This window comes from Lentinus tigrinus (genome assembly GCF_003813185.1).
Source record: "Lentinus tigrinus ALCF2SS1-7 unplaced genomic scaffold L226scaffold_58, whole genome shotgun sequence".
Classification (NCBI taxonomy): domain Eukaryota; kingdom Fungi; phylum Basidiomycota; class Agaricomycetes; order Polyporales; family Polyporaceae; genus Lentinus; species Lentinus tigrinus.
The window spans coordinates 123905-135584 of NW_027137967.1; the positions used below are offsets into that span (position 1 = coordinate 123905).

Sequence of the window (11680 nt, forward strand, 5' to 3'; positions counted from 1 at the left end):
TGGGGCCAGGCGCTTGGCAGACCATCGCAAACCGCTCCAGAGACGGCCTCGACCGACTCTCCAACGCAGAAGGACGCATCGAGGATATTATTCGAGACGCTGTCGCCTTGCCCTGTGCCTTTCAAGGGACGTCATGCTGATCGGACATATCACACGACTCGAAATCCTGCCCTTCCTCGCTGTTCTGGACGCGCGATCCTCCTCGCCTGCCTTTCCGGGCGTGTCGTGGGGGTGGCCTAACACCGCAAATCTCTGTAAGGCAACGATGAGCTCCGCCGTGCCTTTCTTGATTAATGATGCATCGACTCTATTTCCCCGAGAAGCCCAGAAGTCGTCATTGACTGAAGGCTTGTGATTCCGAGGTTGAGCCTGCTCGTGGCGAGGCATGGGCGCAACCGGTTTGCGTTCGCGCTTCTACCCCTTACAAGCGACCTTCACAAAGCATACCAGTGGCGCGTGCGAGATTGCTATAGACATGACTTCGACTGCAGCGGGTTGTTTTGTTCATGGCATCCGTGGTTTCATAGGTTGAACGAATGCGATTGTTCTGGGTGAGTCTCGATCACGGAAGTCAATCTTTGGATCTCAACAGCAACATCGAGTGCATTGTCAGGATCCATACGATACACTGTGCTCTTGGTGAGTACCCAGCTTTTAGCTGCAATCTCGGACTAACTACCACTGAAGGATATCGGTTGCGTAACAGACAGCTGCGTGCCACGCTCGGCCTACCTACAGTGGGTGACAGAGGTTGCTCTATCAAGACGACGGCCAGCTACAGCCTCATAATTCCAAATGCGGATAGGCCTCCTCCCCGCATCCCCCCTCATTCCGAGGCACGCCCCGCGGGGTGAACATCGGCGTCGCCGCCCGTCATGCGGGGGCGCGTGAGATCCGGGCCCGCCTCGATCTTTCCAAGACGTATGTATCTTCAATGCCACCAATTCCTGCATGAGAACGCTCTCGCCAGTACAGTACAAGACCGAGCCATCCGTGAACATCTCCGCGTCCACTGGAGGTCCAGTACGGTCGAACTTCTGGCTTCGTGGACAGATGACTCGTCGTCGACGGTACCTCGCGCCCGGCAATACTGCGCGTTCATTGCCACCACTGATCCCGCCGTTATCGCGCTCACGCCTTCTGCTGGTGCGACTGCGATACGTCATTCTAGCGACGGCGGGTGCAGAGCTAGTCGGCTAGGCCGCTCTCTGTCGCGCCTGGAAGAGTCGAAACTCCCGACTAAGGGAAATTCATCGGGGACGAGCGCACACCATCGTGGACGTTGTCGGTGATGATCGTCTGTGGCTCGCAGGAGGATCCCAGGTGCGATGCTCGTCAACCACGGTAATTTGTATTTGCACGTCTGCAAGAAGGGAATCCTTGCCCATATCGCGGGTATCTCGTTTGTACGTGAGTGCCATTGTCAAGGTGCAAGAGAACAATCTTACTGATAATCCGCTCGTTTCGTTCTTGAGCAAGCTTCGGAGACGCGCTTGCGCAGCATTCAACCACACTGACATAACACCTGCATCATCTTGGCATGGAGCTACAACGCTGACAAAGAGGACAGTTTGTCGTTCTCGGCGAAGCGTACCACTGGATCGGGACGTGCCAACGAAGGTCCAGTGGGCCCCGAACCGCTGCCCGCACCAAAAGGCTACGGAGCAGCGCCGTACCATGGAGCGAACCCATGGGAGGCACTCCGGCACGCCCAGCGGCATCCTTATGAAGACTGCGACTCGCACCCCGGTCCCGTGGGACGTAACCCGTTTAGACGAAAGCGCGCTCGCACTGCGTCGCGCCATTGACTCACCATCCGTTCCGGTTGAAAGCCCGTGTGTGAAGACCTACGCCGCATGGGAAGAGAACGATACCGTGCCTGGTAGGTGACAATCATCGTCCTCATCCTCATATATGCAGAACAGTTGACCGAGACGTCCAGCGAGATGTATCACAAAGCAGGTCTACTTTCAGGGCATCAGTCGTCGAGTGAATGCAGAGAGAGCACGTAGCATCGAGACCACTGAAGATTTGACGCGTGTTTACCTCGACCACGGCAGCATGTATCTGGTGCGAAGGCCGAGCTACGGTACCGGTGACTTCAGATAGGTAAGTTCAATCCTTCATTCACAGCGAGCCACTGCTCAATATAGCGCGTTCTTTCTAGAGTTGCAACGAGCAGCTCAGTTCGAGGCTGATGCAGCCTTGCCGAGAGCAAAGTGTGCTTGATTCCACGCCTCGACCTCCCGGCACCCACGTGCGAAAGGCGCGCCGTTTGGACAGCGAAGTCATCTCTCTCGATCACAGCGAGCCTTCGGTATCGGCGAGCATGTTGAAGCACGACGTTGTCTGCAGGACGGCGGACGAGTATCATGCGGAAGCACGACCGTCCTCCCAAGGCAAGAACATAGCCACAATCAAGATCGGGTCATTTTCGCGAGACGCCGAAGGTTACACGGCGAGTGTCTTCCTCCCACCACCCCTCTCCCATGCTGATGCGGCCAGTGGCGTGCGCGATAAGCTGTGCGAAACGCCTCGATCTGCCACAGAGATGGCAGGTTCCTCTCTTGCCCACCCCGGCCATGATTGACGGTTTCCCAAGGTCTTCCCGGATTTCCGGAGAATGTATTCGCGTACACCTCGGAGTCACCCCGCAGTTAAAAAGACTTCGGCCTTTCTCTGGGGTCACGACTGTGCCCGTCATTGAGTTCCATCTTAAGCCGCCAGCCTCCTAGGCTCGTGCGCCCCCCTTCCCCAGAGCTCCTTATCTTCCTATTTCTCCTTCCCCGCGGTCCGCCTTGACATCACCCCCGCGATCCCCGCCCAACCAGTCTTCCCCTTCACTCCTCACGCGGCATGTCTAAGCCCGAGTTTGTTGACGACCCGGAGAAGGGTACTCTGGACACCCTCACGCCTCTGCCTGTCCTCCCAGTCTCGTCGAAGGCTGTCATCCAGGATGCTGCCGTTGGTCTTGCTGCGCAGTCAGGGAAGAAGGAATCACAAGTCGAACTCGCATTGGCGACGTACGCCAAGAAGGATCATGCCTCCGCCAGCAAGCCAAAACGAAGGGTCAGCAAGTGGGTTCGCTTCCAACTATGGTTCAACACATACCGGTGAGTCTACTGACCATTGTGATGACGGTTTGGTTGACGTCTCTGCAGGAAGTTCTTCATCTTCGTAGTGACGTTTAACGGTGTTGGTCTTCTGCTCGCCTCGCTCAACATCTGGACATACCCCCGGCGATACACCGGTGCCTTCGTTCTCGGCAACCTAATCTTCGCGATCCTGATGCGGAACGAGCTCTTTGGCCGGGTCCTGTATCTGATTGTGAACAAGTGCTTCGCCAAGGTATGCATGCATTGCGTTCACGAATCTGCGACGTGCTCATGATCTACCTCCAGTGGACGCCATTATGGTTCAGACTAGGGTGCACGTCCGCCTTGCAACACTTGGGCGGTATTCACTCTGGCTGCGCAACGTCCGGCTTCGTCTGGCTAATCTTCCGAGTAACGCTCATATTCATCGACCATAAGGACAACCACGATGCCGTCCTGATCATGGGAGTCATCACCAACCTCGCTGTCTCTATCAGCATCCTCAGTGCGTTCCCTTGGGTCCGCAATACGCACCACAAGTACGTGGCCGCCATCTCCGCTACTTCTCTACACGCGTTCTCACGCATCTTGGCAGTGTCTTCGAAAGGCACCACCGGTTCATCGGCTGGTGAGTACCTGACTTCCTGATCCGGCTCCGTAGACGCGCTTCGTACTCACAGTCGTCGCCGTAGGATTGGTCTTCTCTCAAGTAGGTATCGCTTTCTTGGCGCACGATGTCCAGAGGGGCGGATTGGTCGCACGCACTGGCCACGGGCCCCTCTTACTGGCGGGGCCGCAGCAGGCCGCCGCACCTCCATGCGCTCCATGACATCTCATCGGATGTTGCGATGTTGACGACCATGTCTTTTCATAGCCTGGGTCTTCGTCGTCCTCGGTGACAGTTATGACCTCGACACCCACTCCTGGAACCCAGATGGGATCCGGGTGATCCGCCAACAAGACTTCTGGTTCGCCTTCGGTATGACTGTATTGTATGTCTTCTTTCTCCACCCTCGGCGCAATATGCCGCCATGCCCTAGAAGTGATTCGCTGACACTCGCTCGGGTCCGTCCAGCATCCTGATCCCGTGGTTCACCGTGCGAGAGGTCAAGGTCGACATCGAGGTGGTGAGTACTCGTACCCAAAGCAGGCATAGCGTCGCCCCATGTGTGCGTCCGACTGACGCTTCTCTCCGCCAACCGCAGCCGTCCCCTAAGGTGGCAATTTTGCGCTTCGAACGAGGGATGCAGCAGGGCCTCCTCGCGCGGATATCTCGATCCTCGATAATGGAGTACCATGCGTTCGGTATCATCTCGTGAGTGTCTCCTCGGCATGCGTTGTGTGATCTTCGCTGACGGCGGCCGTCCTATGTCTGTCAGAGAGGGTACGCATGCAAAGTACCACTACCTCATCTGTGGCGTGCAGGGTGACTTCACGCGGTCGCTCGTCAACGAGCCTCCCACACACGTCTGGACGCGGCAGCTGAAGGTGCGTAGATGCTGATTCAGCTGCGGGCTTGCATTGACATCCTCTCCAGTTTGCCGGAGTGTCGCACACATCGACATTGTACAAGCGGGGTATCCGCGTGTGCACTGGTACCGGTCTCGGTGCTGCGCTCTCCACATGTCTTCAGGTGAGCTTCTCGACGTTGACTGAAACACTCATGACTAACGCGATCGTACCGTTGACCAGAACCCCGACTGGTCAGTGTCCATCTGCAACCGATAGAGCCCGTCGGAAGTCCGTTGACATTGACCCGTCATTCCCGTCTTGCAGGTACTTGATTTGGATTGGCTCCGACCAGGAGAAGACGTTCGGACCAACGATCTCTGGGCTCATCCACAAGCACATTCAGCCAGAGCGCATGTGTCTCTGGGACTCTAAGGCACGCGGTACGTCAGATGTTTACGCATCCGTTCAATGCCCGTCGGCCGCTAATGCAGGTCGTGTTGCTTCGACAGGTGGCCGTCCGGACGTGATGAAGCTCGTGAAGGACGCATACCACTCTTGGGGCGCCGAGGTCGTCTTCATCACTTCAAATTGGGCAGGTAACAAGGAGATCATGGAAGGGTGCAAGGAAGCCGGCATCCCAGCATTCGTATGTCTCTCCATCTTCCTCCTGTCGCAATGCGGAGCCGGCTGCTCACTTCCCTCCTTACAGGGCACACTGTGGGACTTCTGAACGTCCAATCGTCAGTGCGGGGGCACCGCCTACCGTACTCCACGCTACCACCTGCAACCGAATGGGTGCCAAGCACCGTGGGGACTTGCAGCATAATAATAGACCATACCGTGCGACGCAAGAAAGAGTATTCGCCCTCCGCTGTCCAACCCACCCTGTCGCACCATACTGTCATTATCGATACTGCCTCCTCACGCCCCTGGCCTCCCAGCAACACGCCCGTATACGCACGTATTTTATTAGTCCGGCTCAAATGTCTTGTCCACACGCATCGCCCCGGGTAGTCTAGATACGATGTCCCTTACCGTTACGTTTATTCCCAGTCTCGGCACCGGTTAACTCGAATGAATTTCCCGGACGTGGCATGTAGTGCTCGCGACGGGTCCTTGTATTGTAGCTAGTTAGCATCAATTTCGCGACGCAATGTAACCGTTTCTTCTCACTCACCGCGATGTTTGTGGAGCTAGCTCATCTGACAATATCGACTCCAACATGCAAGGATGAACACGACATGGAAAGAAAGGGTTGAATACATAAAGTTCCAATAGCAAGTGATACATCCAAGACAGCTCATCGCAAGATCGCCCAATCGTCCCTCGCAGGATCCCCAGGCGGCGGGAACACTCCATTCGGGTTCGCCCCATCCCGCTGCTGCTGCTGCTGCCCAGGCTGCCCGTTCCCGTTCCCATTCCCATTCCCATTGGCCTGCCTCCTTCGCTCTTCCTCCTCCCTCCGTATCCGGTCCACCCACCGCCCGCGCACATACAGCAGCACCGACACCATCAAGCACAGCACGACCAGCAGCATCGTCTCCGCAAACTCGTCCACGTCCTCTTCCTCGCGGTACCGTTGCCCGCGCGTCGCCGCATCGAAGTAGTCTTCAGGCCCGAAGTCGCCCTCATTCTCCGCCTCCGCCCGCCGCCGATCACGTGCCCACTGCACAGGGTCCTCGTCTTGTGGGGCGGCCCGTTCGTCCTCGTGCTGCCCGCGGCGTCGGCGATTGAACTCGTCGCGGGCTTTCCCCATGTACCACGTCCCGTCGTCGAACTCCTCGACCTCCTCAAGTGTGCCCTGGCCCTCGGCTTGGTCTTGGCTGCCCTCGATCTCAGGACTGTCATAGTACGACCGGCCTGCTTTATACCCGGTTAGTTGACCGCATCTGCCACGGAACCCGACTTTAAACGTACTGTTCTCCTCTTCGCCGTCCCACAGGGTCAGACCGTTTTGACCGCCCATCAACGTGTGCCAGATACTGCGTACATGCAGCTTGATGAGCGACAGCAGGATGGGAAGATACGCCTCCGTGTTCGTGTCGTATGCCAGGTCATAGTGACGCTTGGCCAGGTGGAAGTCCTACCAAAGCCGAGTCAGTCAGACCTCACGCACGCAACAACTTGGACACGACTGACCTGAGGCACGCCGATGCCATTCTCATACATCCAGCCGAGGTTCCACATCGCCAGCGCACTCATCTGGGTGTCGGCAGCAGACTGGTAGTACCCGGCAGCCTTCTCCCACCGCATGGACTCAGGTTCGTCCGGTACGCCGAGACCGTAGTAGTAGTAGTCGCCAACTTTGACCAACGCATCGACGTTGCGCTGCGCAGCGGAGCGGATCCACTGAGTGAGCGCGAGGCGGGCGGTGTCGTTCGACGGGGAGTATGGCGCAAAGCGTGTGAAGCGCAGGATACTCTTGTCTGAGACGAACGTCAGCGGGAGTGCACCCGAGGAGAACTCGAACCTACCCTGGTCGAGGACGTAAGCCAGGTTGTTCTGCGCGACCTCGAAGCCACGCTCAGCGGCGATCCACCATCTGAGCATGGCCATCTCGCTGCCGCGCTCCGTGCCGAGGCTCCATACGTAGTCGGCATCCCTGAGCATATCGTCATCCCACGTACCGCGCTCCGCGACGAGCTTGTAAAAGGAGACCGCGACCGCGCACGAGCTTCCTGCAATCTCGTTCGGAAGCATCTTGCTGCGCGCCTGCCTTGACTGGATGTCCGCGAGGTAATAATAGGCTTCGAAAGGAGACCCCTGGCGCAAAGCAGTTTCGAAGTACGCAGTGGCGAGCTTCAGGTCGCCGCGCTCTGTTACCGGTCAGCGCGATCCTTGCAGCACGAGCAGTAGAGACGTACCATAGTGATACTTGCCGATGTTCACCTGCGCCTCGGCCAGCTCCTGCGTGGCCGCAGCGGCGAAGTAGTTCAACGCCTTCTTCATGTCCTTCTTCCCGTCCACCAAACCATCCCGCCAGATGATCCCCAGTCCGTTGTGAGACTCCTTCTCGCTGTATTCTACGCCCCGCTCGAACCACATCTTGGCCATTAATGCGTCCTGCTTCACACCCTCCCCACGCAGATACATCCGTCCGAGGTACCCTGCAGCCAGGGCTGCGTAGCCTGCTGATATCGGGGTCTCCTCCTTCGAACGACGATCTGGCTGGCGTGGATCGGCAGGATCTCGCGGCCAGATCTGTCGCGCGATGCGGAGGAAGTAATACCGCGCACGGTGGAAGTCACGGGGCACGACACTCGCACCATCGCCGCCAGACGCGATACCGCCCGGAGCACCGTAGATGCTGCCCTGGTAGTAGATCTTGCCCAGCCGGTATGCGAAGTCGACCTCGCCGCGGTCCGCGTTGAACTATTGTGTGTCAGTCAATACTGACAAGACAGAGACTGAAGCACGAGACGTACGAGATAGTACTCCATGAGGTCGTCCCAGGTCTCGCCTGCTGCGCGTGCGTTCGCAGTCTTGATGACCGCCCGACCTGCATTGGGACCCGTCGATGCGACGCTGGCCCCAGGACCATATACGCCCCCTACAAGATCCGACAGTCGAGGCGGAGTCAAAGGAAGGGTCCGCCCACCAGGAGGGCCAGACAGAAACTTCGCCATCGCTGCGTCGCAGTGAGCGGAGGCAATATGACTGATAATGGCCACAACATACCTTGTTCTGCCGCGTCTTCGTAAAAGTCCAGTGCTGCCATGCAGTTTTCACCCACACCAATCCCGGACCAGTAGCGATATCCCATTGCCATCTGCGCTCCCTTGTGGTTTCCGTGAGCGGCGAACGTCATGTAGAGCTGCGCCTTCGCTTGGTCGACGGGCACTACGCTGTGGTAGCCGGTGCTGTGGAAGAATCCAACCAATGATTGCGAAGACGCATTGCCAGTGAGATGAGCATGGGATTGGAAGGATTCGTACGCAATGTGTGGATCTGCAGGGAAGTAGGAATTTGGCGGAAACTGGCAGTTCCGTCAGCCGAGGAGTCGCAACCGGAGCGCAATGTCGCGCAGAGAAGGAGCGAACGCACTCACCAAGGAGACCTGACCAAGCGTGTACAGTGCGTCCGTGTGCCCAAGCTCCGCGGCATGCTGCAGCAGGTCGATGACCTTCACCGCCTTCCCCTTGAACTCCTCATCTTTCTTCCGCCCACTCGTGAGTTCACGACCAAAGAAGTCCGTGACGACGCTTGGGATCCAGGAGTGGTTCCGGAGTTTGACCAATATTCGCATGGCACTCGCTATTGGTCCCTGGCCCTGGATACTCGGGAGAAACGCAGACAAGGGGATGTTGCTAGTGTGATGCGACGGCTCTTCGGATTGCATCGGAGGGAGAGCTGTCAGGGTGGCGAGGGTAGACATGGCTTGCTTGTACGCTCTGGATGCTACCGTATCAGAATTAGGGCCGATTCTTTCGGGTACAAAGCCGCAGCGTACCTTCCACAGCAGTATCAATGGTTTCCACGACCTCGCTGTGTTGCGTAGATGCGTCCTAAGTGGGGATATTGAGCACCTCATGGAGGTCTCTGAGACGAAGTGGAACTCACATTCGCAGTGCCCGCCGCCGCGAGAGCAACCACGCAAAACGCAGCTAAGCTCGCCTTGCGCATCCTTCTCTTCGTCGACCCCATCTTCTACAGCGAGTGACGGAGAACAGATAGTCGTATTGTGGTCGTGGCGGTAGCGGTTAAAGTACACGCCAACCGGACACGTCGGCCAACCCTACGACCCAATCAGGGCACCTAACCCCACGCTATGGTCGGCCAGAGTCTGTACGCCGGCCTCGCATGTCCCGATATGTACATTCTCCGCCTCTGCTGCCCGCGTCGCACACGCTTTCCTCTCCTCGCCCCCCATCGCTTCCCCGTCTGCCTCGCCTCTCGCCACGCCTTCAAGCGCTACCCCGTCTGCTCGCATGCTGCCTGCTCCCGCACCGCATGCGCTCTTGTCCCACGCCCTGTCTCGCCCTCGACATCCGCCCCGGCAGGAGGCACTCCTCTGCAGGCGGAGCTCTCGAACGTGTTCCCTGCGCGAATACGCGGAGCCCAGTGCCAGTATTGCAGACTCAGCTTCCCGTGCGTGCGGGTTCTCGGACATGGACGATCAGAAGCAGGGTGCGTTCGATGTGGGACGGCCAACCGGCGACCGGCATCTACGCCAGTGCATCCATACGCACCTTTATTACGCGACGCCAGCCTGCACAGGGAACAGGTGAGTTCTCATCAATCATTCCGACATAGAACCCGCATCCGTACCGTACTACAACGTGACCCGTCTGTACTCTTTACTTCAAAACATGAAGCTCTGTCAATTTGCCTCGTCAGGGTGTGCATCCCGTCTGCTCCGAAGGACTCAACATACCTGCAACACCCGCGGGCGAACGCCGTGCCTCGGGTATACGCCGCATTCGCCCTCTTCGCCCTTGTCGCCCTTGTCCAGCAGCTGCAGACGACGATCAACACGAACAAAAGCAACACTACATCCATCTACGGTACGCCCTCCCATCGTTCTCGCGTGCTCACCGCTCCTCTCTCCTCCGCAGATTCTGTACCTAGCCCAGCACATACATCGTCAGTCCAGTCATCATGCGTTCATGACCTCACCATACTCACCTATGAACACTCAGACGCGCCCAGTCAGTATGCGCCGCGGTCCAGAGCGACGCCGAAGATGAGAAGGACAACGACGAGGATGACGTCTGAGGCAGTAGAGAGAGCGGCGGTCCACAGGTGGGCGACTAGATACTGGGCGACGCACCTGCACAAGCACTTATCCGCCTCCAGCCCAGGACAAACACACCACGCCCCGCTGCATGCTCGCTCCTTGGCTCGCACTTTCGACGGCGACTTGCCAACGCCGTCCCCAGTTCAGCTTGTAGCGAGCTCGGTGCTCGAGCCGCGTCCTGTCGCGTCGCCATCCGAGTCCGCGTCTTCGCTCCTCAGCTCGCACCTTCAACGGCGACTTGGCCAGCGCCGTGCGCTCGAGTTGCGTCGGGTCGCCATCCGAGTCCTCGGTACGGCAACAGATCTCTAGCGGAGGTGTGCCCGAGCAAGGCTCGTTCGCCGTCCGGTACGTACCAAACTCACTCTCTATCCATCCGCTCTACTAACAGATATCTCGCCGATACCACGCGAGCGTTGCACTCGCATTCAAGAGACGTGCATCCTGAAGATACAATGCTCGATAACACGGAGAAAGACTCCGCGCAACTCGATCTCGCCGGACCCGAACGGTGCTTCCCATCGCCGTTTCGACCTCGCAAAGCCCAGGCTTCCCATTCACGTCCGCCCATTCAGGTTCAAGCTCAAGCTCAAGGCTCCGGTTCGGGCTGCGACGCTCGATGCGGAGACGCGTTCGGGATACAACTCGCATAATGAGATTCACGCATCTTCAAGAATCGATCACTGAGCTTGGCACGACCATCGGGCACGGCATCACCAACTTCGCCGCCGCCCACAGACAGCTGATCTGCCATCGAGGAAAGTGAGTCCGGACGGCGACACAAGCCTCGAACGTTTTCCAATGTGCTCCTGGCTGTAGTAGGTGGTGTCTCGTCGAGCATGCAGGTAGGAGAGACTGCTCGGCTCGAGGACTAGTTGTTATACCTCCTCGCACACGGGCCTTTGAATGCAACAAATCGTTATCATCCTTCAGATCATTCTCGAATTTGGTATGTACAAACGCGCCGCCTGTGCGGACTAACCAGCCGTCCCATTCGATAGTGCACGCTCATGTTCCCGGTGCCCGCACATAGCCCCCGCTGCATCCCGATGGCTTCGCACGGCCAAGGAGATTTCCTCCCGAGGTACGTACCTATTCCCTTCGCTAGAGATACTCGTCACTCATGGCGTCAAGGTGCATAGCTGGCGTTCGGGTCAGTACTTTGCTCGCAATTCGGTACCGCTGACACCGTCACGCCAGGCACCAGAGACCGCGGCAAGGTCCAAGTGGGTGTGGTGCGTAGTGTCTCCGATCTAGCAATGAACTCGGCAGTCTAGTACGTACCCCGATCATGTAGTCTCGCTGTGCGCAATGAATACCATTCTACTGATCTTACTCTGTGTCGATCTAACGCCGGCCTGCCTCAGCGCACGCGTCCATAGACACTGAATGTTAACCG

At 57.8% G+C, this 11680-nt stretch overlaps 2 protein-coding genes across 2 annotated transcripts; one reads left to right on the forward strand and one right to left on the reverse strand.

Annotated features, from left to right (window-relative positions):
* Positions 1–2574: 2574 nt before the first annotated feature.
* On the forward strand, positions 2575–5714 carry L226DRAFT_516932 (uncharacterized protein). Its single transcript, XM_067678495.1, has 14 exons — positions 2575–3113; positions 3162–3348; positions 3402–3634; positions 3691–3723; positions 3788–3804; positions 3970–4087; positions 4171–4222; positions 4301–4410; positions 4475–4583; positions 4633–4728; positions 4788–4798; positions 4872–4987; positions 5057–5193; positions 5257–5714. The coding sequence occupies exons 1-14, from the start codon at positions 2857–2859 to the stop codon at positions 5275–5277; spliced, it is 1497 nt and encodes a 498-aa protein (XP_067529263.1). The 5' UTR covers positions 2575–2856; the 3' UTR covers positions 5278–5714.
* Positions 5715–5783: 69 nt separating this feature from the next.
* Positions 5784–9249, reverse strand: L226DRAFT_516933 (HCP-like protein). The gene is made up of 10 exons (XM_067678496.1): positions 9108–9249; positions 8998–9052; positions 8596–8945; positions 8226–8523; positions 7973–8175; positions 7412–7919; positions 7022–7363; positions 6687–6973; positions 6465–6630; positions 5784–6410 (listed from the first exon to the last, which is right to left on the reverse strand). Exons 1-10 carry the CDS (start codon positions 9189–9191, stop codon positions 5848–5850), a joined length of 2856 nt encoding a protein of 951 aa, XP_067529264.1. The 5' UTR covers positions 9192–9249; the 3' UTR covers positions 5784–5847.
* Positions 9250–11680: the final 2431 nt, after the last annotated feature.

What these genes read in the sequence shown, in the direction of transcription:
- L226DRAFT_516933 (XM_067678496.1), bottom strand. Translation starts at nt 9,191, where the DNA reads ATGGGGTCGACGAAGAGAAGGATGCGCAAGGCGAGCTTAGCTGCGTTT. An exon ending in CGAAGACGCGGCAGAACAAG is followed by an intron (nt 8,176 to 8,225) that starts GTATGTTGTGGC and finishes ACTGCGACGCAG; the next exon opens with CGATGGCGAAGTTTCTGTCT. An exon ending in CATCGGCAAGTATCACTATG is followed by an intron (nt 7,364 to 7,411) that starts GTACGTCTCTAC and finishes GACCGGTAACAG; the next exon opens with AGCGCGGCGACCTGAAGCTC.
- L226DRAFT_516932 (XM_067678495.1), top strand. Translation starts at nt 2,857, where the DNA reads ATGTCTAAGCCCGAGTTTGTTGACGACCCGGAGAAGGGTACTCTGGAC. An exon ending in TGAACAAGTGCTTCGCCAAG is followed by an intron (nt 3,349 to 3,401) that starts GTATGCATGCAT and finishes ATCTACCTCCAG; the next exon opens with TGGACGCCATTATGGTTCAG. An exon ending in CATGCGTTCGGTATCATCTC is followed by an intron (nt 4,411 to 4,474) that starts GTGAGTGTCTCC and finishes TATGTCTGTCAG; the next exon opens with AGAGGGTACGCATGCAAAGT.